Genomic DNA, 25,037 nt, shown 5'->3' on the forward strand with positions numbered 1-25,037 from the left:
GCAAACTCTTCAGAAAGGAAATTGCCTGCAGCCCCGGAATCGATTAAGGCAGAGGTGATAACTTCTCTGTTGTTAATCCAAAACTCAACGGGAATGCTTACACTCTGGGTATCACACATGGAAGTGAGAGGAGTACTCACCGAGCGTTGGGATAAGGTAGAGGTACGAGTGGGGCAGTGGTTGCGTTGATGGCCAGGCAGTTCACAATACATGCATAACCTATTGGACATACGTCGATCTCTTCCCTCCGTAGATAAGTGGTAAGTATTGACCTGCATGGGTTCTGTAGATTCCTGAGAGGGCAAGGGTGCTGAATGCTCAGTGTGACGGGAGTTGGATCGCCGGGCACGTTGCAGATTATCAATGGATATGGTCAGTTCGATGAAGCTGTTGAGATCTCTGCCCTCGTCTCTGCATGCTAGTTCCGTTTGCAGATCATAATTGAGCCCCTTGCGGAAGAGTACTTTTAATGTGTCGCTCACCCAGTTAGTTTGTGCAGCCAGAGTGCGAAATCGTAGAGCATAATCCGCCGCCATCATTCTGCCTTGTGACAACTCCAATAAGCGATCTCCAGCTCCTTTTCCCTCCTTAGGATGATCGAAAACTGCCCGGAACTGTTGTAGGAAATCCTGAAAGGAGGTAAAGGCAGATCCATCGGAACCCCACACGACCGTAATCCATTCTAGTGATTTCTCAGTCAATAATGAACAAACAAAGGCGATCTTCCCAGTATCCGTAGTATACAGTGAGGGCTGCTGTTCCACAAACAGAGAGCATTGTAATAGAAATCCCTTACACTTACTGGCGTCACCGTTGTATTTATCCGGGAAAGCAAGACGGGGAGTGGCCTGAGATGGCGTTCCTGCCGTGTGGGCCTTCGGCATTGGTGTGGCGGCAGGAGCTGTGTGGAGATTCTGCACGGCCTTGACGAGTTCCTCTGTGATCTATGTCAGTCGATTCAGCTGAAACTGATTGGCCGCAATCTGACTGGCTTGGGCCGCCATGGTGGTGTGAAGACCTTCAAAAGTCGCTGGATCTTGTTGTGGCGAAGTCTTGTAATGATCCAGAACACGACATGGGATCCATAATGCAGGCTTTATTGTAAAGACTCGTAGTCGTACAGGCAATGGTCGGAACCAGCAATATCAACAGCGTGGGAAGAACAGAGAATCAAAATCCAGTAACAAGCAAGGGGTCGGTAGGCAGGTTGCAAAGGTACGTAGGAGATAACAGACAGAATCGGTAACAGGAAATCAAACATGGGTAATAACGCTCAGAAATGACAGACACAGCAAATCAAGACTTTGCGTCAAACTACTGTGAAAGTCCAGCTTATATGCACAGTCTTGATGATTGGCACCTGTGCAGGTGATCAGAGTCCAAGGACGGGGTTTATGGGAAATGTAGTGTTGTCAGTGTAAGTGAGTGAATGGATGCGTGTGTGTCAGTATTCAGGTGAGGGTGCCCTCTGCTGGCCATCAGAGGGAATCACGGGGTTCGTCTCCGTGACACGTTTGAAACGGTTCACATAATCATTAATCCACAGATGACTTCACAGCAGTTCAGTAAGTGTACTGTTTGAGTACATTAATTACTCCGGTATATTGGTTTGTTTTAACTCAGAGGGAGTGTCAGCCACATTAAAAAAAAGTTAACAGTTTAAGTAATTTGTGGATTAATGCTTATGCGAACCATTTCAAACGATTCAGTTCGATTCGGTGAACTGGTTGAAGAAGATCCGGTTACATCGAATGATTCGTTCGCGAACCGGATATCACTAAACTGAGGTGCTTTGGAATCTCACAGCAGACCAGAAGTGAAGACTATGCTGAATAAAGTCTTTGTTTTTGCTATTTTTGGACCAAAATGTATTTTCGATGCTTTAAAAAATTCTAACTGACCCTCTGATGTCACATGGGGACTACTTTTATGATGTTTTTCTTACCTTTCTGGACATGGACAGTATACCGTGCACACAGTTTCAATGGAGGGACTGGGAGCTCTCGGACTAAATCTAAAATATCTTAAACCGTGTTCCGAGGATGAACAGAGGTCTCACGGGTTTGGAACGACATGAAGGTGAGTTATAAATGACATAATTTTGATTGGGTGAACTAACCCTTTAAATGTCTGATCAAGTTTGTTGTGTCTTCGCTGTTGTTCCTCCGTGATTAACTTGTCTTTTGCAGACATTGCAGATTGCCTTCTTTAAGTTCTGCACGCAGATTTCGAAATACTTCCACACAAAATACATGTTCGCGAATGATTACAAATGTAGTCTGTCCACGCGGGCACACTTCTGAAACCTTTATTTCATAATGGTGTTTATCCAATGAAAGGATATATATATATATATACACACACACACACACACACACACACACAGAGCTGTTGCAAGGGGGTTGTGAGGCACTCTACAATTGTGTGTATGTGGTGGGGGCGGGGGTGGGTTGCTATAGTAACAAACGCATCTATAACACTCATCTGATTGGTGCTCACTGACATGCTTGCGCACAAATCATGGTCACGCACATGCTCATAAGGATCTACTGCATAATAATTTCCGATTCAGATACAGATTTCTTTTTTTTTTTTTTTTTCTCTTATCAAGCAACAAACAAGAGAGACTGAAAGTATACATAAACAAGATGTTTATTTGGTATTTAACAGGCTAAACTGGGTTTTGGCTATTGAAAACAATAACTTCAACCATCTGAAATTAACAGCAGTAACTGCACAGTGAGTAGCCTACATTCAATACAAACATAGGTAGGCATACTGACAAAAAGCGTTTAGCGTTTGTTTTTAAATTGGGTTGAAACCTTAAATTAAAACATTTACTGTAACCATTAGGGCTGTGAATCTTTTGGGTAGGATTCGATTCACGATTCATAGGTTTTTGATTCAAGAACGATTTATAGCATGACATGGCATACGTAAAAATGTATATAAGCCAAGATTAAAAAAAAAAAAGAGCTTTAAAATATTATGTATAAGCTAACATTTTGTCCCACCAGGGGCATAGCCATCATTCCAGAAGTGACAGAAATGTCAAATACAATAATTTTATGTATGTAGCCTATGTATTATCATAATTATTATTATTGTTATTATTATATAAGGAATTAATTCTCTTCTTTTTTTTTATTGCTTTTAATTTGCTGTAAGAATTCAAATACACTGATCGACAATAATCAATCCTTTGTAATCGATAAGGCTGCCGACACACTGGATGCGTGGCGCAAGCGTCTCAGCTGTGTGGCGTGTCCGTTCTTAATTCGGCTCCCAAGTTAACAGGTTAGAGCTTGCAGACTGCCTGCGTGAGACGCGCGGAAAACGTGTGCATTCTAGAAATAGAACCAAGCCTATTTTTCACGCGACACGCAAGCGTGTTGGAAGCGTTTCCAAGCAAAATAGAAAATACATTTCAATTAGCACTGCATCATTCATAAATTTTACTTATTATTATTTACGTTTCATCAGTTTCATTCTGCTTTTGCATCATTTGTGCTCCGTTGTTGCTGGTTTGTGCTATAAAATTTTTTGTTTGTGCAGCTTTGTTTTTTTTTTAGAAATTAAAATATTTATAGGTCAATCTGAGGTCACTTAGCCCCCCCACATACTCCAAATTCACCCCAAATCCACTTGTTTGTTTGTGCTTTGTGCTGGTTTGTGCCAGTAATATTTTCGTTTGTGCTGCTTCGGTTTGTAAAATATTAGACATTGAATTATAGGTGATGATGTCACTCAGCCTCATACATGCTCCAAATTCACGAAAGTTGTCTTGTTGTTTGTGCTTCGTTTTTGCTGGTTTGTGTAAACTAATGCCTAGTAATGCCTTATCTGTATATTTATTGTACATTTGTAACATATTGTAGATACTGTATTGTATTGTAGACACTATCCTGTACTTACTGTTTATTGCATTTCTGGTTAGATGCTAACTGCATTTCATTGCCTTGTACCTTACATGTACCTTACACTCTCAACCTTTGTGGCTAAAACTTTTAAAGTGCTGTCTGATTTAGGTGAAGGTCATTATATCTCAGGCATTGAGCTCAAATGAACTTTCGTAGCAATTGGAGTTTAAAATGGGGCTCTTTAGCACTATTTAATCACATTCACAAGATGTGCACAGTTAAAATAGAACTTTGCAGATGCAAAAATGTAAATGTAATGTAAACACTTTTTCCTGTTTGTGCTTAACGTAATTTTTTGTATCTGCTTGGACAGTTGATTTATAAGAATAGATTGTCAGAGTCCATACGAAGCACTGAATCAATATACAGTAAGGGCTATAAGACATCTTTCAAAATTAATTTTCTTTGCAATCCCACACTATCAGAATCCCACACTATCAGAAAAGTAAAGTGAAAGACACAAAGCGAAGTGCACACACACAAAGCAGTGAACACACACACACACTGTAAACACACAACCAGAGCAGTGGGCAACCATTTATGCTGCAGTGACCGGGGAGCAGTTGGGGGTTCGGAGCCTTGCTCAAGGGCACCTCAGTCGTGGTATTGAGGGTGGAGAGAGCACTGTACATTCACTCCCCCCACCCACAATTCCTGCCAGCCCGAGACTCAAGCTAACAACCCTTCAATTGCGAGTCCAACTCTCTAACCATTAGGCCACGACTTTCCCGAAAAAGTCGTTGTATGTAAAACAATAAGGCCTAATGTATTTTAGAAAAGGAATTTTCTTTATTTGTTTTATTATTATCCTAAATTACACATTGCAATTGAGTTGTTTTAGGGTTAAACTTAAGAATATAGTCCTGGCAGAAAATTACAGATGAGTGCTGCCATGATGGATTCTAAATTCCAGTTCACACTGCGCAGACAGAAGGCAACAGACATCATGTTTTGTCTGATCAGCAGGTTTCCCTGTCTTTGTCTGTTGGTGTTGGTCGGTGCTACAGTAGTGCCGCGTTTCCACCGCAGGAACTATACCCAGGAACTAGGGACTTTGGCCTGATACTTTGTGTGTTTCCACCACAGGAACCAGGAACTAAATAAAGTTCAGGGTAAAAAAAATTCCCCTCAGAAAGTCCCTGCTGACGAGGTAGTACTTTTTCAAAGTTCCGGAACTTTCGGGGGCGAAACTTGGGCACTAAACATCCTGATTGGTTGAGTTCACGCAGCATTGGTTGAGTTCAACCACCATTTATTGTTATTGTGTCATGAAATGTTAAAAGTATTTCAGGCGAGAATGTAGTTGTTTAAAACTCAAATCTGTGGTTTATTTATAAAGACAGCACCTATTTAAAAAATGTGTTTCGCCGATCTCGGAGACAGTGAGCTCCACGTGGTCAGCTTATGTATCCGCAGAGAGCAGCCTTACCTCGGGTAGACCTTCTGATATGTGCCGTTGGCTTTGATGTCTCTTTAGTGGTTAAACAAAATATAATTCATTTTGGGTAAATCTATCAGGTTATCTTTGGTCTATATTCAATTTATCTATATGTTAAAATGAAATTTAAAAAGGCAAATTTATATAATATTTTGTTTCATTGTAATGGCTGTATATATACACATATCCCTGAACTAAGTACATTTCTGCAGCTGTTATTATGTTTAAATTTAAACGTAAGGAGGCAGTGGTATTTAATATCCTATTTCATTTTATTGTAAATACACAGAGAGGAAAAAATTGCAGTAGCCAAGGTCAGCTGACTGAAGTTGTCAAGTACGCTGGAAAATTACCGGATTTGCGTCGTTGTGGACATCACACTCCCGAGTCGAATGTGCAAAGACCGAACTACCGAGGTTGCAAGTCCAAAATCAGCGTACTTTGTATTGAGAAACGCGCACAGACCTACGTCACCAGTCTATTTGCCTAATCTTCCCGGTACTTTACAACGTGGTGGAAACGCAGAAAGTAACAGGTCTGTGGGGAAAAAAGTCATCGAGCCTGTGCTTATATTTTCTCTACACTGTATTTTAGATTTGACACATTTAAATAGTGTGCAGTATTATTTATATAAAATGAATTGTGTTATATTGTTCAAAAGAAATTGTGGTTTACTTTGCATCGGAGCATGGTAGCCTAGTGAGCTAGGCTTGCATGTTTTATAAATTATTTTGTTTATTTTAGTAAAACATGATGCACTGTATAATTTTGCTCCCATTATATAGCCCTAATTAAAACAAGAAGCGAATAAATAAAACCTGCACGATTTAGCTAAATCATTGAAACTCTAAAGGATGGACTGATTAATAAAACGTCTTCACTTATAAACTCAAGTTCTCTCATTATAATCAATAAAATGCACACAATGTAAAAAAGGGCTTCATTAATTGACAACTTCAGTGATTTTAAATGTCTTCTTTACTTGCTTTCATATAATTTAAGTAAAAATAAATTAATAAATTGCAGCCGCATTTAAATGCAGGTTTGTATAAAATTCCTTAAAATATCAGTGCAGGATTTGCTCGGCGTGCTTGATGCTGAGTGCTCGCCCAGCATTTATTCTTATTTGTCTACATATTTTATCTTCATTACAAATGTTGTTTGGTTTTATTTTGGATAATTGCATATAAAAAAATATTTACTTTGTAATCCATATGCAAAATGTGAATTATTCATATTCAAGTGTTTATGCGAAAATTATTAATGCACATGCCTCACGAGCACGTGATTTTTTTTTTTCCTTATAATGAAATAACTGAAAATTAGGGTCTCACATACATAATAAATATATCTACAGAAAGCTTGAAATGTCTTTTTAACGTATCAATTCAAAACTAAAGCATTATGTAATCTGTGAAAGTTGCATTTCTCTCTAAATGCCCGTCCGTGTGGAGAGTCAGCACAGTGAATTTCATCTTGCACCCTACAAGAAACATTTGTTTATTAATAAATAATTAAAATATCTATTTTTCACAATTATTGGGCTACTTCTGACTGTGCTTTCTGGCAAACTTAATGCATGCACTTGAGCGCAGAATATTTTAAGGCTCATTATGGATTATAAATGTAAATTTAATATAAACCTGCGATTAGTTGAATAATGACAAATGAACAACTTGTGACTAAAAAAAAATCTTTTGTGGAGGCAGACCTTAAATATCCTTTAGACATCTCTTTTAAGTTTTTAAAGCATTTTATATGCGTTTGCATAAATTCTTCTTTCAGAACGGTCCGTAATGGAGAGGTCTTGACACTGATTTTTCCTCTGAGAAACAAAACAAAAATTGAAATAAAAATAATATTTTATGTTTTGAGAATGTCCAGCCCTTCTCTGCAGATATTGTGCGTCTGGTTTGGGTTTTCTGATTTTAAACCACATAAAGTCTACAAAATATAATGTCTCCCAAAACTCTGGTGTTTTTTGTCACGTTTGTAATGCATGTGTATTTCCAAATCTAAAAAAGCCTATAAAACATGTACATAGACGGATACTTTACTGATGTCTGGACTCTGTTTGGGATATAGTAAAACTTAAAGAGATGGTTCGTTCAATATATTGCCAAGTCAAGTCACCTTTATTTATATAGCACTTTAAACTAAATACATTGCGTCAAAGCAACTGAACAACATTCATTTGGAAAACAGTGTGTCAATAATGCAAAATGATAGTTAAAGGCAGTTCATCATTGAATTCAGTGATGTCATCTCTGTTCAGTTTAAATAGTGTCTGTGCATTTATTTGCAATCAAGTCAACGCTGTTGAAGTTACCCCAACTAAGCAAGCCAGAGGCGACAGCGGCAAGAAACCGAAACTCCATCGGTGACCGAATGGAGAAAATACCTTGGGAGAAACCAGGCTCAGTTGGGGGGCCAGTTCTCCTCTGACCAGACGAAACCAGTAGTTCAATTCCAGGCTGCAGCAAGTCAGATTGAGCAGAAGAATATTGTACATTTATCTTTCAAACTCTAAAAAATATTGTATGGACGCAACAAAATAAAACCGCCGACGCTCCACTCAGGGCCCCCGTAGTTCTGATTGGGCTCAACACTCCCCGCAGGTTTGAGACATGCTGCCGAGCAGAGTATGAGTTGGAGCGGGGTGATTCTGACTGGAGCGAGGATCGCATTTTATTCAAGTCAGAGCATCGTGGTTTTCACTCACTCCATGAGTGCTCACCACCACTCCATCACGAGTACAATTCAACTGAATATTCAGCAAGAATTCACATGATAAACATATTTAACTATAGCTTGATACACATAATCTCTCCGATCAGAAGATAATAATGACGGCAATAGTTGAGCGTTACAGGCTAGCTCTCAAGGAGTTTGTCTGTTCCTTTTACTGATTATTTTCGGGTTATAGCATGATTTAAACAGATTCAGCACATTCACACACACAGTCTTTTCGCAATAATGCATTCAATCAAATGTCATTTTACAGTGCTACTTCTTCTGTAACTGATTTTGAGATCTGTAAGAAATGCATCAATCTGTAGATAAAATAACTAACTGAAAATGTACTGTTATTTTCATCCAAAACAAAATGTGCACAGCAGAAAGCAGCAATTATACCTTTTAATGCTGACAATATTATTAGTTTTTTTTATTTATTTTTATTTTATTTTTTTATAGGCTACGTTACGAACATAACATTTCAACTTTAGCCATGGAGTGAAGGCAGAGAGGTGTTTCTGTTATCAGTGAGCAGGAGGAGTGATTATTAAATGCTCGAAGCACTGAGGGAGACTGTTAATCTGAACAGCTCTTAACGCCGAGTAGATGGTTAGATCCATGATGGGCTAGTAAAAAAAAAATAAAGGTCTTTCCAGCATTTAGGTAATAACAGTTACTGCTTTTTTTTTTATCTTGTCTCGGTTATAAATTTGACTGGTAAAGGATAAAGAATGATATTAAAACTTGTTTTGAACAATTTCTTTATCATTTGAATATTGACGGGGGCAAAAAAAATCGATTTAAATCGTAAATAGGATTTTTTTTGTGAAAAAAATCGGGGATTTTTTTTTTAGGCCATCGCCCAGTCCTAATCTAATGCAACAGGTTTTTTTCTTTTTTTTTTTTTTTGAGTTAAGGTAACTTCCTCTGAAATTAAGTTATATTAACTTATAAACTTTATTGCTTTATAAGGTAGTCAACATTTGAAGTGGATCAAACCTTTCTTTAAAGTTGTTTTAAAACCATGTCTTGACACTGTCAATATGAAAGAGCAAAAAAATCACACCTTTGTTACCAACCCCCACAATCAATACAGAACTCCCCCAAAAACCCCAGCCCCCTCCAGCTGAACTGAATTTGGTCTGTTTTTTGTCTGTGAGGAACGGTGTGTTGTCATGTTACTGGGTTGAACTTATTGATCATGAGACCAACATTTAGGAAGGCAGGAAAACATTCAGTCTACCTGAAGGAAGATGTATTTCATGAAGCTAATGCTGTTAAATAGAGTTAAAAAAAAAAACACTAGAAGCAACCTACACTCTCTATCATTGAAAATAATGCATTTTATTTATTCACGTGCTATATGGTTGAAATAATGTATTAGTTGAAAACTTTAAGTGCCATTGTTTAAAAAAAATGCATCCTATAATGTTTCATAGACCTTCAGTTGTCATGCTTAAAAATCCCATGCCATTTGTAATTTCACTGTATTTTCAACTTCTAAATTACCCCAATTCTATAATGGTAAAATGTATTCAGGCCGATGGCATTTTTTATGACATTATTTATTTTATTTTTAGAATAATTGTAGCCTACATAAATGGGTGAACCCATTTCAGGAGACCCTGATTGCATGTTAGCATAAAAAATTGCATGTTAGCATAATCTTTTGATTTATATATATATATATATATAAAAAATATATATATATATATATATATATAAATATAAATTATTATTATTATTTTTTTTTAATGAACAATTCCTGTATAAAATGTGACCGCAACCTTTATATCAAACATTCTCAAATCGTCCACAGCTGAGCATCGCTGGAGGCAGGTTGCATTTTATTACATTCAGAAATTATAACGGCAGGCCTAATATTGTTGTAATGTGCCAACAGGATATTTTTAGTTCACTTTACAACAAATCCTTTAAATTTAACAAATTTATCAGAACAGAACAAGAATTAAAAATATATAATTTCAGTATATAATAGGCTTATAAACAACAACAAACAATAGTTAAAAATAATTTCAAGCGAAACATAAGGTAAGGTTGGGCTTAATCTCTCTCATTCGGGAGAAATCCAAACGTTTCCATATTCGTGATGTTGCGTGATGGGAAAAAGTCATAATGAGCAAAAATATACCAGTGCACTGCTGCTCGCGCTGAATGGCTCAGTGAAAGGCTGCTGCTTCCAAAGAATATGTGCGTGTGAGGCACCAGCGCAATTGTATATTCTTGGTTAATTCTTGGTCATATATAATTACTGTTTCATAACAATAGCATGCATAAGAGCCTTAAGAGTAAAGGTCTTTAAAAGACTATCCCACGTTTTGAAATTAACTCACTGTAAATGTTCTAATGGTCTTTAAGGATGTTACAATGTTATATCATAATGTTGTTGTTGTTTTACTTCCTCCTTTTATCTCATTTTACTATTACATCCAGTTCGCAATTCGTACCTTTGCTCCACCTGGCGGTAGTTTTGCGAATGATTTTAACCCGCGTCTGACTTGCAGTTAACGGCGCGGCACTGCAGCAGCGGTACGTGCAGCGGTAATGCCCATTTAGGTTGGGTATGTAGTAGGTCCACCTACTGTAGTTTTCAAGGGTTGAACATGTTTAATTGGCATTTTTGGGTCTTTGAAATGTCTGTGAATTGTGGCATACTTGGTCGACTGTCTCCAATGGTCTGCGCTTATGTTAAAAGAACTTCACCCAATCGGGAGCTGTATGTAAAATGAGCACCCATCTGTTTTCAGTGTATTTGAGTTGGACAAGACTTCAGCATTCAGGAAAAAGGTGGAGAGAACCTGAATGTACCTGTAGTGAAAAAATGATTTGCTACTTCATTGGTCTTTAAATATATAGAGCTGTTGTTTTAGCTTACGAAACAAAAACACACAAAAGTATATTCATTTGTTTTCAAAGATTAATGAAAGTCATATGGATTTGGAATAACACAAGGTGAGTAAATTATGGCAATTTTAATTGGGAACAACCTTTCAGGAGTGCTGTGGAGTCTGGTCATCTTTCAACAAATGCCCACAGTTAAGAAATTCAAAAGCACTAAACCATGTGTAAACAACAGCTTTGTAGACTAACAATTTGTAAGACAATTGTAAAGAATGTCCTCAGCATGATGCATTTAAATCACTCTTGTACCATGGTTACATTGAAAATACATACATTTCTGTAATTTTGTTTACAATATATTAATAAAAAATAAAATAAGCACAATAAGAAAATAATAGTTAATTCTACTTATCTATATACATTTTAGAAATTATTTGAAGCATCAAGGTAATTCCGTTTACAGCTGTGGTCCCTTTAAAGCTGTTATTCTTCAATTATTGTCTTCAATTAACAGCAAGTATTTATATACTTCCATTTCAGCAAAAAATGTCCATTGATGAAGCTCCATTTTAATATGTTGTAAGCTATGTTTTTGTGTTCAGGTGATTAGCTATTTAACTTTGCTTTTTCTCAAGTGCTTGATCTACTTAATAATAATCATTTGTCAGAGGTGCATGAAAGTCAAGCCACCAAAATTTTCCTTACAGGAAAAGAAAAGCAGTGACATCAGTAATTATTGTGCGTTAAAAGTAGAGGCTCAGAAGTTCGATGGTCTTATCATCATAGTGGTGGCCTTTAGTGAATATGCCGAACCTTTCCAATAGTACCATTTGATACCATTAAAGCGATTGGTGTTCTGCCCTTGCTGGTAGTATACGCCATTGAGATTAGATGGTCCACAGGCATCAAACCACCAACCTAAATGATACAACAAAAATGGATTCTTAGGTTAGGACATGAAAACTAACTGTGCATTGTGACAACACAAAACGTTGGCCGTAAACATACTCCAGACTCACAAACTAGGTCTTTTGGACAGTTACAGAAACTCCACACACTGTATAAACTGTGTTTTCAGCCTTTGAGGGGAAACATATCAAATGGTGATGGAAAACACATGAATTAAAAGTGGTGGTTTACTGTTTTTTTTTTTTTTTTGTGTGTGTGTGTGTTTTCTAGGCTTGATTGTTTATGGGGGTGCATGTGTTCATGCTTTGTTTTTGTTTTTTACGTGAGCACACTGCACAAATATAGAGTTGCTCACTGTTTGCACGTAATAACCACTGTCCTACATGGTTTCATTATTTGTTTTTTAACAACAGAATTTATTTATCCATTTATGGATATTAGTTCCATTATATGGATATTAGAAAGGAGAGTTTTGTAATGACAAGACATGCATTTATACACTTTATTTAGAAGGAAGAACTGCTTGTTCCGCGCGTCATACGTCATTGTTATTTCTGCGTCATTGCACATGCACATTCCTTTCAGTTTCGTGGTTCAATCCGATTGAGTGTTTACTACGATTGAGTATTAAGATGGCCCCGGGGCTAAATTATGAAAGACCGTAGTATCAGTAAGATCTGACTGTATCGGTTCTGCTTTCGGTACTGGAGGGGAAAAAATTAATGTACTATGTATTTTTGCTTAATAATGTTATCGTGCACATTTTACCTCACCAAACATTTCTAATGTGCGACCATATTAAGACGTTTGTCTGTGAGATCTGTGAAATCTCTCATGCGCGCCGCGGAGGCTGTCTGTCAGTCAAGTCAACTTTATTTATATAGCGCTTTAAACAAAATACATTGCGTCAAAGCAACTGAACAACATTCATTAGGAAAACAGTGTGTCAATAATGCAAAATGATAAAGGCAGTTCATCATTGAATTCAGTGATGTCATCTCTGTTCAGTTAAATAGTGTCTGTGCATTTATTTGCAATCAAGTCAACGATATCGCTGTAGATGAAGTGACCCCAACTAAGCAAGCCAGAGGCGACAGCGGCAAGGAACCGAAACTCCATCGGTGACAGAATGGGGAAAAAAACCTTGGGAGAAACCAGGCTCAGTTGGGGGGCCAGTTCTCCTCTGACCAGACGAAACCAGTAGTTCAATTCCAGGCTGCAGCACAGTCAGATTGTGCAGAAGAATCATCTGTCGGTCACACACACACCACAACGAGCGTGGCGCACGCACAGACATAACAGTATGAAAACTCCCGCTTAATAATAAAGAGTGACAATGGCGAAGAGATTTGCTTAATAATGTTATCGTGCACATTTTATCTTACCAAACATTTCTAATTTGCAATATTAAGACGTTTGTCTGTGAAATCTGCGAGATCTCTCATGCGCGCCACGGAGGCTTTCTGTCAGTCACACACACACACACACAACAAGAACGAGCGCGGGGCACACACATGCATAAGGGGCCGTTCACATATCACGTCTTTTGCACGCTCAAGTTCATTTTTTCATATGTAGGCGTGCGGTATGCGCGCTCATAATGGACACACGGTGCGACGAGCTCGTTTTTTCCAGGCGCGTCCGCACCGCATCGCGTTTAAAACATCTCAACTTTTCAGAATGCCGCAAGCGCACCGCAGGTCATGTAACTTCCTCACCTTTTCCGTAACAACATTGAAAGCTCAGCCAAGATGAAGGAACAGCTGATAGCTGTATGTGGATTTTTTAATTAATTTAGTAGCAGTGCTACTGCAAGCAGTTTTTAGTGCTGCAAATCCATGTATCCATTGTTGAAATTTCCGCGTCTTCATGGAGAGAGCAGGTCATGGTTGCTTGGCAACGGCAGACTCCTCAGGAGCGCAAGTGCCCGAAGGCTTTGGGGGAAAAAAATCAGAAAGCGGCGTGCCTAGCGTTTTCCACGCTTTTTTAGACGCGATATGTGAACGGCCCCTTACAGTACGAAAACTCCCGCTTAATACAAAGAGTGACGATGGCGGAGACAGCAAAACGTTCCAAAGTGTGGTTATACTTCACTAGAGTTGATGCAGACAACGCTGGTTGTCATAAGTGCAACACAATTTTTGCATGTAAGGGCGGAAACACAAGCAATCTGTCAGCATCTTTCAAAAGTACATTATGTGCAGACAGAGAAATGCAAAGTTTTCGACTGCCTAACACAACGCAAAGTAACACAGCACAAAGTACAGATAAGAATACCGTTAAAGTACTGGACCGTTAAGCAGTATCGGTAAGAGTAGTAATACCATTAAAACCTTAACGATACCCATCCCTAGTGTTTACATGCACTCTCAATCGTATTTGAAGAGGAATAAAACACCCCGTTCAATCTGATTGAAATTTCATTCCAATCGAGCTCATTCGGATAGATTAAGGTGTTTACTTTAAATATTTTCAGTCAGATTGAGCCATCAATCAGATTACAAATGGATTATTTGGTTACATGTAAACGAAGCCATTAATATTACTTAAATATTAATGAAGGATTGCACAGAACCTGTGCAAGCATGGCTCTCAATAGTATGTTTATTTGTTGTTGTCTCGTACTTTAAGATATGCTGTTGTTTGTTAATGCTACTGCTTCTGTTTGCTTTTAATATAAGTTTTTATTATGATTAAAGCTTTAAGGGGATAGTTCACCAAAAAATCATAATTATGTCATTAATAACTCACCCTCATGTCGTTCCAAACCAGTAAGACCTCCATTTCTATTGCTATTTTTGGACCAAAATGTATTTTCGATGCTTCAAAATATTCTAACTGACCCTCTGATGTCACATGGACTACTTTGATGATGTTTTTCTTACCTTTCTGGACATGGACAGTATACCGTACACACAGTTTCAATGGAGGGACTGAGAGCTCTCGGACTAAATCTAAAATATCTTAAACTGTGTTCCAAAGATAAATGGAGGTCTTACTGGTTTGGAACGACATGAGGGTGAGTTATTAATAACATAATTATGATTTTTGGGTGATCTGTCCCTTTAATACAACACAGCAACCGTACGCACGACTATGTATAACGCTTCTCATTGCTTTGTGAAAATAAGTGTACAAACGGAACAATTTGTTGGAGCTGATATGAGGATCTGAATGAGAGAGGGGGAGAGAGAGATGCAGAGCAAGGTGATGTGAGGAACAGGATTGAGAACCGCTGCTTTAGAACATTGGTTTTGAAACTTGTGAATCCAATAGAATCGAACAGACAGAATCACGATTCATATATGCACATATTTTTATGTGCACTCCTAGTTTTTTCTTTCTCTTCTCTAAAGCAGCACAAAATGACCTCGCTCCCTTTGTTGCCTGTCCCAAGGGACAGGGTTTATCTGTGTTTGTGACCTAACGGTAGAAGCTCATCGTGGTCCCTTACCAGCCGTTTTAGTAGGTATTTAACTGCCAGTATTTTAAAAAGACGATATCTCTATTTGCATTAAAATTTCAACGCTGCAACTTTGCAGATATTGTTAATGCTCAAACAGCAACATTACAAATTAACTAATGTTAAAAAGGTGAAATAGTAATCAACCACCTCTTTAAGTGAAAACCATTTCATTCTTACATTTATATTTTGTAACTTCCATTCTCAAGAACTTGAGTGTATAATTGGAAATACACTCACCTAAAGGTCAATTTCAATTTCTCATTAATGCAATTATTTAATCAACCAATCACATGGCAGTTGCTTCAATGCATTTAGGGGAGTGGTCCTGGTGAAGACAATCTCCTGAACTCCAAACTGAATGTCAGAATGGGAAAGAAAGGTGATTTAAGCAATTTTGAGTGTGGCATGGTTGTTGGTGCCAGACGGGCCGGTCTGAGTACTTCACAATCTGCTCAGTTATTGGGATTTTCACGCACAACCATTTCTAGGGTTTACAAAGAATGGTGTGAAAAGGGGAAAAACATCCAGTATGCGGCAGTCCTGTGGGCGAAAATGCCTTGTTGATGCTAGAGGTCAGAGGAGAATTGGCTGATTGATTCAAGCTGATAGAAGAGCAACTTTGACTGAAATAACCACTCTTTACAACCGAGGTATGCAGCAAAGCATTTCTGAAGCCACAACACGCACAAACTTGAAGCTGATGGGCTACAACAGCAGAAGACCTCACCGGGTACCACTCATCTCCACTACAAATAGGGAAAAGAGGCTACAATTTGCACAAGCTCACCAAAATTGGACAGTTGAAGACTGGAAAAATGTTGCCTGGTCTGATGAGTCTTGATTTCTGTTGAGGCATTCAGATGGTAGAGTCAGAATTTGGCGTAAACAGAATGAGAACATGGATCCATCATTTACCACTGTGCAGGCTGGTGTTGGCGGTGTAATGGTGTGGGGGATGTTTTCTTGGCACACTTTAGGCCCCGTAGTGCCAATTGGGCGTCGTTTAAATGCCACGGCCTACCTGAGCATTGTTTCTGACCATGTCCATCCCTTTATGACCACCATGTACCCATCCTCTGATGGCTACTTCCAACAAGATAATGCACCTATCACAAATCTCGAATCATTTCAAATTGGTTTCTTGAACATGACAATGAGTTCACTGTACTAAAATGGCTCCCACAGTCACCAGATCTCAACCCATTAGAGCATCTTTGGGATGTGGTGGAACAGGAGCTTCTTGCCCTGGATGTGCATCCCACAAATCTCCATCAACTGCAAGATGCTATCCTATCAATATCAGTCACCGGTATGACAGGATGTGCAAAAGCCACACACACAAAAAAAAAAGAGATTTAAACTTTTTGCATTCCTGTAGGCCTGTTTGTTTATTAAAATGTGCCATTTACAGTTCATTATATTGTGACTGTGCATGCATGCGTGCATGCTTACGAGGACAAGCGCGCGCAGGGTTGTCTAGATGAATTTGGAGGTTATTGCTCATTCCTCATTCAACACAAATCCAAATGTTTCCATATCCGCAATGTAATTCAATTTGAAACTATTACTCATAATGTAAACTAGGCTTGTACTTTACATGCATTCGCATATAAATGGAAAAGATCATCCTCTTCACATGAGCACAAACTTCTTTAACATCAGAGTTGACCAGTATACGGTCTATTTAAAATGACCAGTGTAACATTTTTTGTTTGTTTGGCTGTATTTTATTTTCATAATGAACAGACTGCGATGTAAGTTTGAATTACTAGAACTTGGGGTGCGAGCGAGCCAGGCGCTGGCGCGATCAAACTGCTGAAATGTAACAGAAGATTTGTGCTCTTGTAAAAGCTCTTGTAAAGCAAACAAACAATGCACTGTCATCCTTTCCTTTCTGTGAGCTTATTTATGGAGCACCACACATTTTTAATCTGTTAGTTTAATTTAATTATTTTGCATATATATATATGTATATATAAAAAAAAAAATATATATATATATGTGTGTATGTATTTATTATATATCTTTTTTTTTTAATGAGAACATATTGTTATTTTTATTTTAGGCCTATTACTTACATAGACCATATATTTTCCTTAAAGCATCTCATTTTGGCCATGAATTAAGAATTCGTTCAATTTAAACTTTTTTTTTTCTCTCTCATTTTGGTTAAAGCATGGGTTATTTAAGGAACAAAATTAATGCAACATGGACATTTGCCGCACATTAATAAACCATTGAAACTAATTAACAAGTTGTAGGAATAAATAGCCTATGTGTCCTGTGACCTGCAGCCCTGCAAAGCACAGAGCCCGATATGAAAAATTATCTGGGGAAATTACTTAATTACTAAATTGTTATTGCTTTCCATGTTGAAGAACTTTGTGTTGTTTTAATGCACTTTTAAAGTTTAAATCACATTTAAAGCTTTATTTGTACATTATAAAAGAATGATGATGCATTTATATACCATCAGCGTCACTCACAGCCGATAGCACATGTTTTGCACATGAGCCGCATGCAGCCCAGAATTATATAGCTTAATCGACCATTGATGGCTTTAATCGATGGCTTCTTTTATCAACTATTAATTGAAAATTGTACCTTGTTTGTAAAAAAAATCCACAGTAAAATCAATTAAACAAAGAACCAAGGTCTTCCCAAAACGTTCTGGCACTTCATTAAAAAAAAATTTAATCAAATTAAGTGTATCGTTTGATTTTTGCAAAGACCTGCATTTGCCACTCTTGTCATTTACCTACTATGTGCATGAATCAGTGGACAGGGCTAAACAGACAGTGATCTTTTTCTGTGGAGGCAGTGTTTAGCCTCACTATAACATAATGAAGTACACTCCAAAACCAGTCATTTTGGTAGATTGGCTTCAATATAAGCTGTTTTTAGACTAACAACAAAGTTTGGAGTTCTGAAACTTAAAAATATTTTTTTTAAAGCACAATGAGCTCTTATATACAGGGGTGCAAATAAGTGGTCCGCAGGTCTGCATGAGTGTCCAAAATAAGAAATGCACTATTAATTAGTTCAGAGAATGCGTTTGCTTAGCAACATGGTTGACAGCTGTTAATGCACAATTATCATTTTAGATCTACAAACAGTAAAAAAAAAAGTTAAAATAAAATACGGTAACAACATTTTAGGTTTTATAGTTTTAACTTAAATTTACAGTTAAAAATCCTAATTCCATTAACTGATATAATGTTAATTTACCAACCTATTCAAGTACTGAAATCTGTTTTGTACCTTTGTAACACACTGATAGTAAAGTCACGTGATGAAACAAAGCCCATCCTAAACCACTTTTAAGTAATAACATGTATAGAAGGTGCACAGTCTCATTCACAAAAGCACTAAACATCATCATGGTGAGATAATTAAACTGAAATATGCTGTAAACATTAAACAACATTATATGTAACATACAACCCTAATAAGAAGGGTTAGAAAGTTATTTCCAAGAAAAATCATCAAATTCAAACTAAATTCGAAATGCAATGCAGAGAATTCTGGTAACATCAGTTTTGTTTTTTCCCTGTAAATTTTACAGGAACTTACCATTAACCATTTACAGGTTTGTACTGTAGCATTTTCACCATTTTTTACAATTAAAATCACAGTAATTTGTGGACAGATGAGCGCTCCAAATCCATTAGAATAAGACATTTATAAAGCATACATTACAACAATAATATTAAGTTAAATCATGACATCTCTGAAGATTTTAGCATGGTGATGGATCTGACAATGTTAATGTATTTGATCTTTATGTTATTGTATTTAGATCTTATATGCCCTGCTGAATTGCTGCTGCTGTTGGTTATTGCTGTAGTTCTAGATTATTGCTGCTGCATTTAGTACAGGTACTTGATACTGTACGATACTGGCGATACTGGTGCTATGAGTATTTAAGACATACTGCTGGTGCATAAATAGCATATAAAATAACCCGTAGCAGATCTATTTATGTGGACCTGGCAAAAGTGGAGAGTTTCTGAGAAACCCTGAAAGCATGCTGCAGAAATCTCAAGTGAATGCTAGCCAGCCATATAAATGCAATGCAGCCATATAATTCCAAGGCAGTAAGCTCATTGGCTGCATATGCAACTTGAACCAATCAGCTTGTGAAAAGCCATTTAACACTCTGAATATCATTGGTTATGTTAACTACTCTCGCCTGCACCATCAAGAGTTTCACGACTGAACTATATATTTATTTGAAATTACTCTGTTCTTACCTCCTGAAAGCATTTGTGAGCATTTGCAAACACATTTGTCATTGTCTATGTCTTTTGTGCTGAAATCACTTCCAGGCTGTCCCATGCTACTGGTTCTCCCTGCTGTTCCACTGTAGCCATTGAGGTGTATCCTATAGAATTGGAAATGCAGACATACATAATATGTTAAATAGAATTTGATAATATTCTCTTTCTACAATTTATGATTAAGACAAGGCAAAACAAATCAACAGCTAAAATGTATAAAACTTCTCAGTCTTTAAGTTATTTGTCTTTGTAAGTCCTTTAGTCAGGGTACATAAAAATGTATAAAAAGTTACATTCTTTTGTCAGTAGATGTTTTTCTGGTCTGTCAAATTTAAATTCATCAATATCGAACATTAAAAAGACAGTCTTTGAAATGTAACATACATAGACATTATTTTTCGACATCAAAGACTTGCCAGACAGGAAGGATGTTTCCAAAACTATATGCAACAAAAATTTCACACAAAGATTAAATAATCTGTCGTTAGCTACTGACTAATCAGTCTTTATATTTTACTCACCAGTGGTTTGATTTAGAAGCTAAGAATAAGTAAAAATTGGCACAGATATACTTTCACGGCATGTTGTGTCATATGACCGCTTTAGGACACCTAAAACCTGACAGAGCATTTGACAAGAAATTAATGTGCTATGTAGTCATGTAAAAAGAGTTGCTTGGCTGGAGTGTTTATTGCATTTTTTAAATCTCTGTAAAGAAGATCTGAAAAGCAGAGATGGTAATGGGTTTTTTTAGGCCATGCTGTTTGGCATTAATTCACTTTTACTCAGATTTAAATTATAGCCTTAGATTAGATCAAACTCCACCAGCAGATCCAGCACCAAGTTAATGGAGTAATTGAGTTCTCATAGTCAGTCAAATAATAAAAAGTTATCTTGTGTAAAGACTAGTTCCCTTTTAAGGGAACTTCGAACTGTGTCTTCTAGGGGTCACTATGGGGAACACCTCGAACTTGACCCGTGTCTGAAGCATACATTGAATAAACACCAACGAGTTGGCCGGCGACAGCTTCTGACGTCACTACCGGTGCAACTATAAACGGGCACCAGGAGGACACAACATTTTCTTCTTCGTCATCACCGACTGTTCTGTATTAAGCGTGCATCTGAAAGAACTGGTAAGAGCGATCTTTCTCTGTCTATCATGGCGACTACTAGCAAGCGTTTGGACAATGTGTGGATCTGTGTCAGCATTATTTGACACCCCATGACACACAATTTTTGCGTCATTTGTTTGGGTGAAGGGTACACATGCGATGTCATTGAGGCGGCAATCTGTGTGCATTGTGAGCGTTTTTACAATGAAAAAGCTCCGCTCTCGTTCATCTCTCTTTCCAAGGAAAAGAAAAAAAGGGCAGCCATCTGCTTCCCGCGGTTCAGGACCCGCCGCTGCTGAGGCACGGAGGAGAATGAGCTCGTGAGAATTACAGGTGGATCTGTCTAAATGGTTTATAGAGGGACTTTCTCTTGCGCGATTATCGGCGAAAAATTATTGGCGATTATCGATGAGAGAGAGCCTCAGGAAAATGATGTTATATCTTTAACACTTTCTGATACTAAGGTTAGTGCTTTACCCAGGAAAAACAGGAGATATTTGAGGTATGGTGAAGAAGCTGAAGTTGAGCCTTCTCAATTCTCCTGCCCTCTGTATGTAGAGCTGTTGGAGATTATGGATCGCGCCACGGCAAAGTCAGACTTGCCATGAAAGTGGACTAACAAGGTGACGCCGTGAGGCCGGCTCGATGAGCGTTATCTTTCTGACCATAGCCCTCCAGCTCAGGTGAGCCTTCCATTTCTGCCTGGTCTCCATACAGAGATCGAAAAGAAATGAAAGAGGTTGTTTACTTCTCCCATCCATCGGTTTCAGCGTAAGAGTTGTGCCGACATCGAGGCGATGATCGAAAACGGCTATGAGAGGATGCCCCCTGTAGAAAGAGCTTTCTTTCTGCGGGGGAGACATCCTGTCTTAATCTCCCTCTTTACGATCTAAGCCCCTTCAAGAAATACATCTGGCTTAAATGGCAAGGCATATGCAGCAGCAGGTCAGGCTGTGGCTTTATTATGCACCACGGATCTCTCTCCATGCTACCAAGCAAGCCACCTCCGCCATGGGCAGGACTATGGCGGCCATGGTGGTAGCGGAGAGATATCTGTGGATGAACCTGGCAGACATCGGGAAGAAAGAAAAGGCTTTCTTCTCGATGCTCAGGTTTCGCCTTCTGAACTTTTCGTTATTTCTGTTGAGACTGTGATCAAGAACTTCAGGATGAGGAAGGCTCGCTCCGCTGGTCCAGGTCTGAGCCCGAACAACATAGGGGTCCTGGCCTGTCTCGATCTGAGGATCAAAGACGGGCACAGAAGGCAGGTGTCTCGACTCATGGTCCTCCCCCAGCTGCGGGCAGGGGTAAGAGGAATCGTGGGTCACGAGGAGGTAAGCAGAACCTAAGGGATGTGATCCAGACGAAGCAGCATTCTTGTCCGAATCAGAGCGATACTTAGGTATCTACTTGTTCCCTTTGGGGATTTTTAACTTCTGCTATTATCCTCCCCTTCCTAATTCCCCTGTTACCACCAGCTCTCCACCAGATCGAGGTTAGGTGGAAACCTCACACATAAAAGTATCCTATGCTGGAGTCGCCTATGAGTGTGCTACCCTGAATTTGGAGTTCTCCTCTCATATGAGACTGAGTTCTCAGTTTTTTCCCCAGAGCGCTCCTGCATTATTTCCACAGATTGAGTTGATGACTCTCAAACATACTGTTTTGAGATGCACCATTCCATCTATGAGCTGTTCTATCATGACCATGAGATCCTCCTCCTTAGAACAGTATTTGAACATCCATGCTATGGTAAGTGTGCACGTGGAGTCTTTGCACACTTTCTGAAATCCTATACGGTGAGGGCTTTGCGCGGTTGCTTCGTGCCCTTTCTTGAGTTGGTAAAAGCCCCATTCATCTTGGGCACCACTATCTAAACAGGGTATTGCTACTAGAGATCTTTTGAGACAGCTCCTTCAGCAAGCTTATGTGAAAGCAAGTGGTAGCCCCTGTGTGACAGGCAAGACTTAGTATAAAGTGCTAGGTTCTTAGCTGTAAAGGAATCTTTCCTGATTCCAAGCCTTCAGCTCTACCCCAGGCCGAGGCCCTAACAATTAAGTTGGGTATGTAGCTTAGGCCTTTGGCCGTAAGGGGTCCTTTAACAACAGCCGTCTGAACGTCCTAGGGGCAACGCCCATGGAAATGGTAGATTTGGTACTTAGTATTCGCCATGATTCTGGACTGCACTCCCCTCAGCATGGTGGCGTGGGTATACTGTTCCCCATAGCGACCCGGAGAGGACGCAATTCGAAGTTCCCTTGAAAGGAAACGTCTCAGGTTACGAATGTAACCATGGTTCCCTGAGTAGGGAACGAGACACTGCGTTCTCTAGCTTCCTGCCATGCTTCGGACGCAAGCTTCAGACAAAGAAGTGAATGATGTGTTCTCCCGGTGCCTAGAGGGTGGGGTGTCTCGTTCCCTACTCAGGGAACCATGGATACATTCGTAACCGGAGACTTTTTGCTTCAACCCACCCCAACTAATATTCCAGCCATCGCACCAGACCTTAGGGCAACTGCTAGACACTCATTATATTTAATGCACTAACATTGCAGTTTTTTGTCATCCTGAAAATGTATTCTTTGCATGCCTTTTAAAGTCTTGTCAGTTTGCATTTCTGATATATGGTTTTGTTTATAGGGGTCATATGATGCAATTTACATCTTTCCTTTTCTTTGTGTTACGTAGCTATTTGTGCATGTATACGATCTGCAGACTTACAAAGCTCAAAGTCTCCCACAAAAGGATTTATTCTATCTAAAAGTGAATGCTGATCCAGACTGGGCTAAAACGCCTCATTCAAACACACCCCACATGTCTATGTCACGATGTGGAAATATTTGTGTAATCCTGCCCAAATGTTCATGCAAAGAAAGAATGCGTGGTTTCAGGAACCGCAGTAGTGTTGATGCAGCCATGTCAGGGAGACGCTGTGTGTTTCTGTGCAAAAGCACTTTATTTGGTCTTCCGGAAGCAAATGCAATTAGGAATCATCATTAAGAATTGTTTACAACAGAACAGCACAACCCAGATGTTCAAATTTGTGCAACACATTTTATGGACGACAGTTTTGTGAACCTAGGAGAGTACAAGGCTGGCTGTACACAAAGGCTATTTCTAAAAAGGTCCCACTTTATATCGTGTCCCTAATACCTGTGTGCTTGCATAGTAACTAGATGTGTACATAGTATGTTACCACAGTGTAAGTACACATTGGTACATAGTTTCCACAGCTTTCATGTTTGTGTAACTACACATATGTAGCAACCCACTAAATGATATGTGTAAGTGCAAATGTATAACAGGACATTTGTAACCGCACTTTTTGGTAATGTAAGTACAAATGTTTAACAGGACTAATAGCACTTTTTGGTAAAGAAAGTGTTAAACTTTATATTAGATTTATCATTTAATTACTCTGATGTTACACAGCAGCGGCCAGTAAGTTAGGCTTTACATATAAATTGTGGTTGGTGTCCAGAATGTTACACTTTAATATTACGTGGACAGTTCCTGAGGAGTTACCATGCAAGTACACTGGTACTATAGTGGTGCTCCAACTCCAACTCGAGATCCAACTCCTCCGACCTAAACCTACCCATCTCCACCTTTTGGATCCCATTTCCACCTCTAAACCTACCCATCTCGGCCCCCTGCATCAAATGTTTCCAATTACTCTTATACATATTGTTGTTACAAAATGTAGTTATATAATTCCAGTTATACGAGTACTTAGTGAAGTGAAAAAAAATTGTTTGTACACTTGTATGTACACAAACCCTTCTGAGGGTTGTTGCATATGTGTAGTTACATAAATATTACAGCTGTAGATACTATGTAACAATGTGTACTTAAACTGTGGTTACATACTATGTACACATCTAGTTACTATGTAAGTACACAAGTATTAGGGACACAATATAAAGTGGGACCCTAAAAAAATGAAATGGGTCAGTTCCAACTTTGCTATGACAATCTGGCACTTCTGAATCAGCGACTTTTAACTGTTTCTTAATAGTTTAAGTGTTTGCTATTGACTGCTCAAATGCGGAGATTTGCGCAGCGTAGAGTAACGTGTTTTGTGTGTGCATCATAGCACTGTCAGAAATCATAGCACTTCAGCTGTCTTAACTGCTTGTGTACTGCATCATCACTTTGTCTGTCACGTGACTGTTGCCCTTTCAGGCTTGAACTGATGGTAAAATTAACAACATTATTAACTGTCTTGATATTAAATGAAAATTTTAATTACAATTTAATTTAATTAAAAATTAATTTAAAAGTAAAAATTAAATGTATGCATTTAGCAGA

The 25,037-nt window shown here is 38.5% G+C and overlaps 2 protein-coding genes across 4 annotated transcripts in view; one reads left to right on the plus strand and one right to left on the minus strand.

The window, feature by feature from the left end:
* The window catches only part of mcph1 (microcephalin 1), a 126,460-nt gene that overhangs the window by 32,544 nt on the left and 68,879 nt on the right, over window positions 1-25,037 (plus strand). The gene's annotated exons all lie outside the window — the stretch shown is intronic.
* Window positions 11,073-25,037, minus strand: part of angpt2a (angiopoietin 2a) — a 40,646-nt gene continuing 26,681 nt past the window's right edge. Inside the window, exons 8-9 of the mRNA XM_059566800.1 lie at window positions 19,585-19,715; window positions 11,073-11,874 (exon numbers count right to left, since the gene is read on the minus strand). Coding sequence (XP_059422783.1) covers window positions 11,714-11,874; window positions 19,585-19,715 — 292 coding nt within the window. The 3' untranslated portion in view covers window positions 11,073-11,713. The remainder of the gene's footprint in view (window positions 11,875-19,584; window positions 19,716-25,037) is intronic.

The sequence above is a fragment of the Carassius carassius genome, chromosome 14, assembly GCF_963082965.1.
Source record: "Carassius carassius chromosome 14, fCarCar2.1, whole genome shotgun sequence".
Taxonomy (NCBI): domain Eukaryota; kingdom Metazoa; phylum Chordata; class Actinopteri; order Cypriniformes; family Cyprinidae; genus Carassius; species Carassius carassius.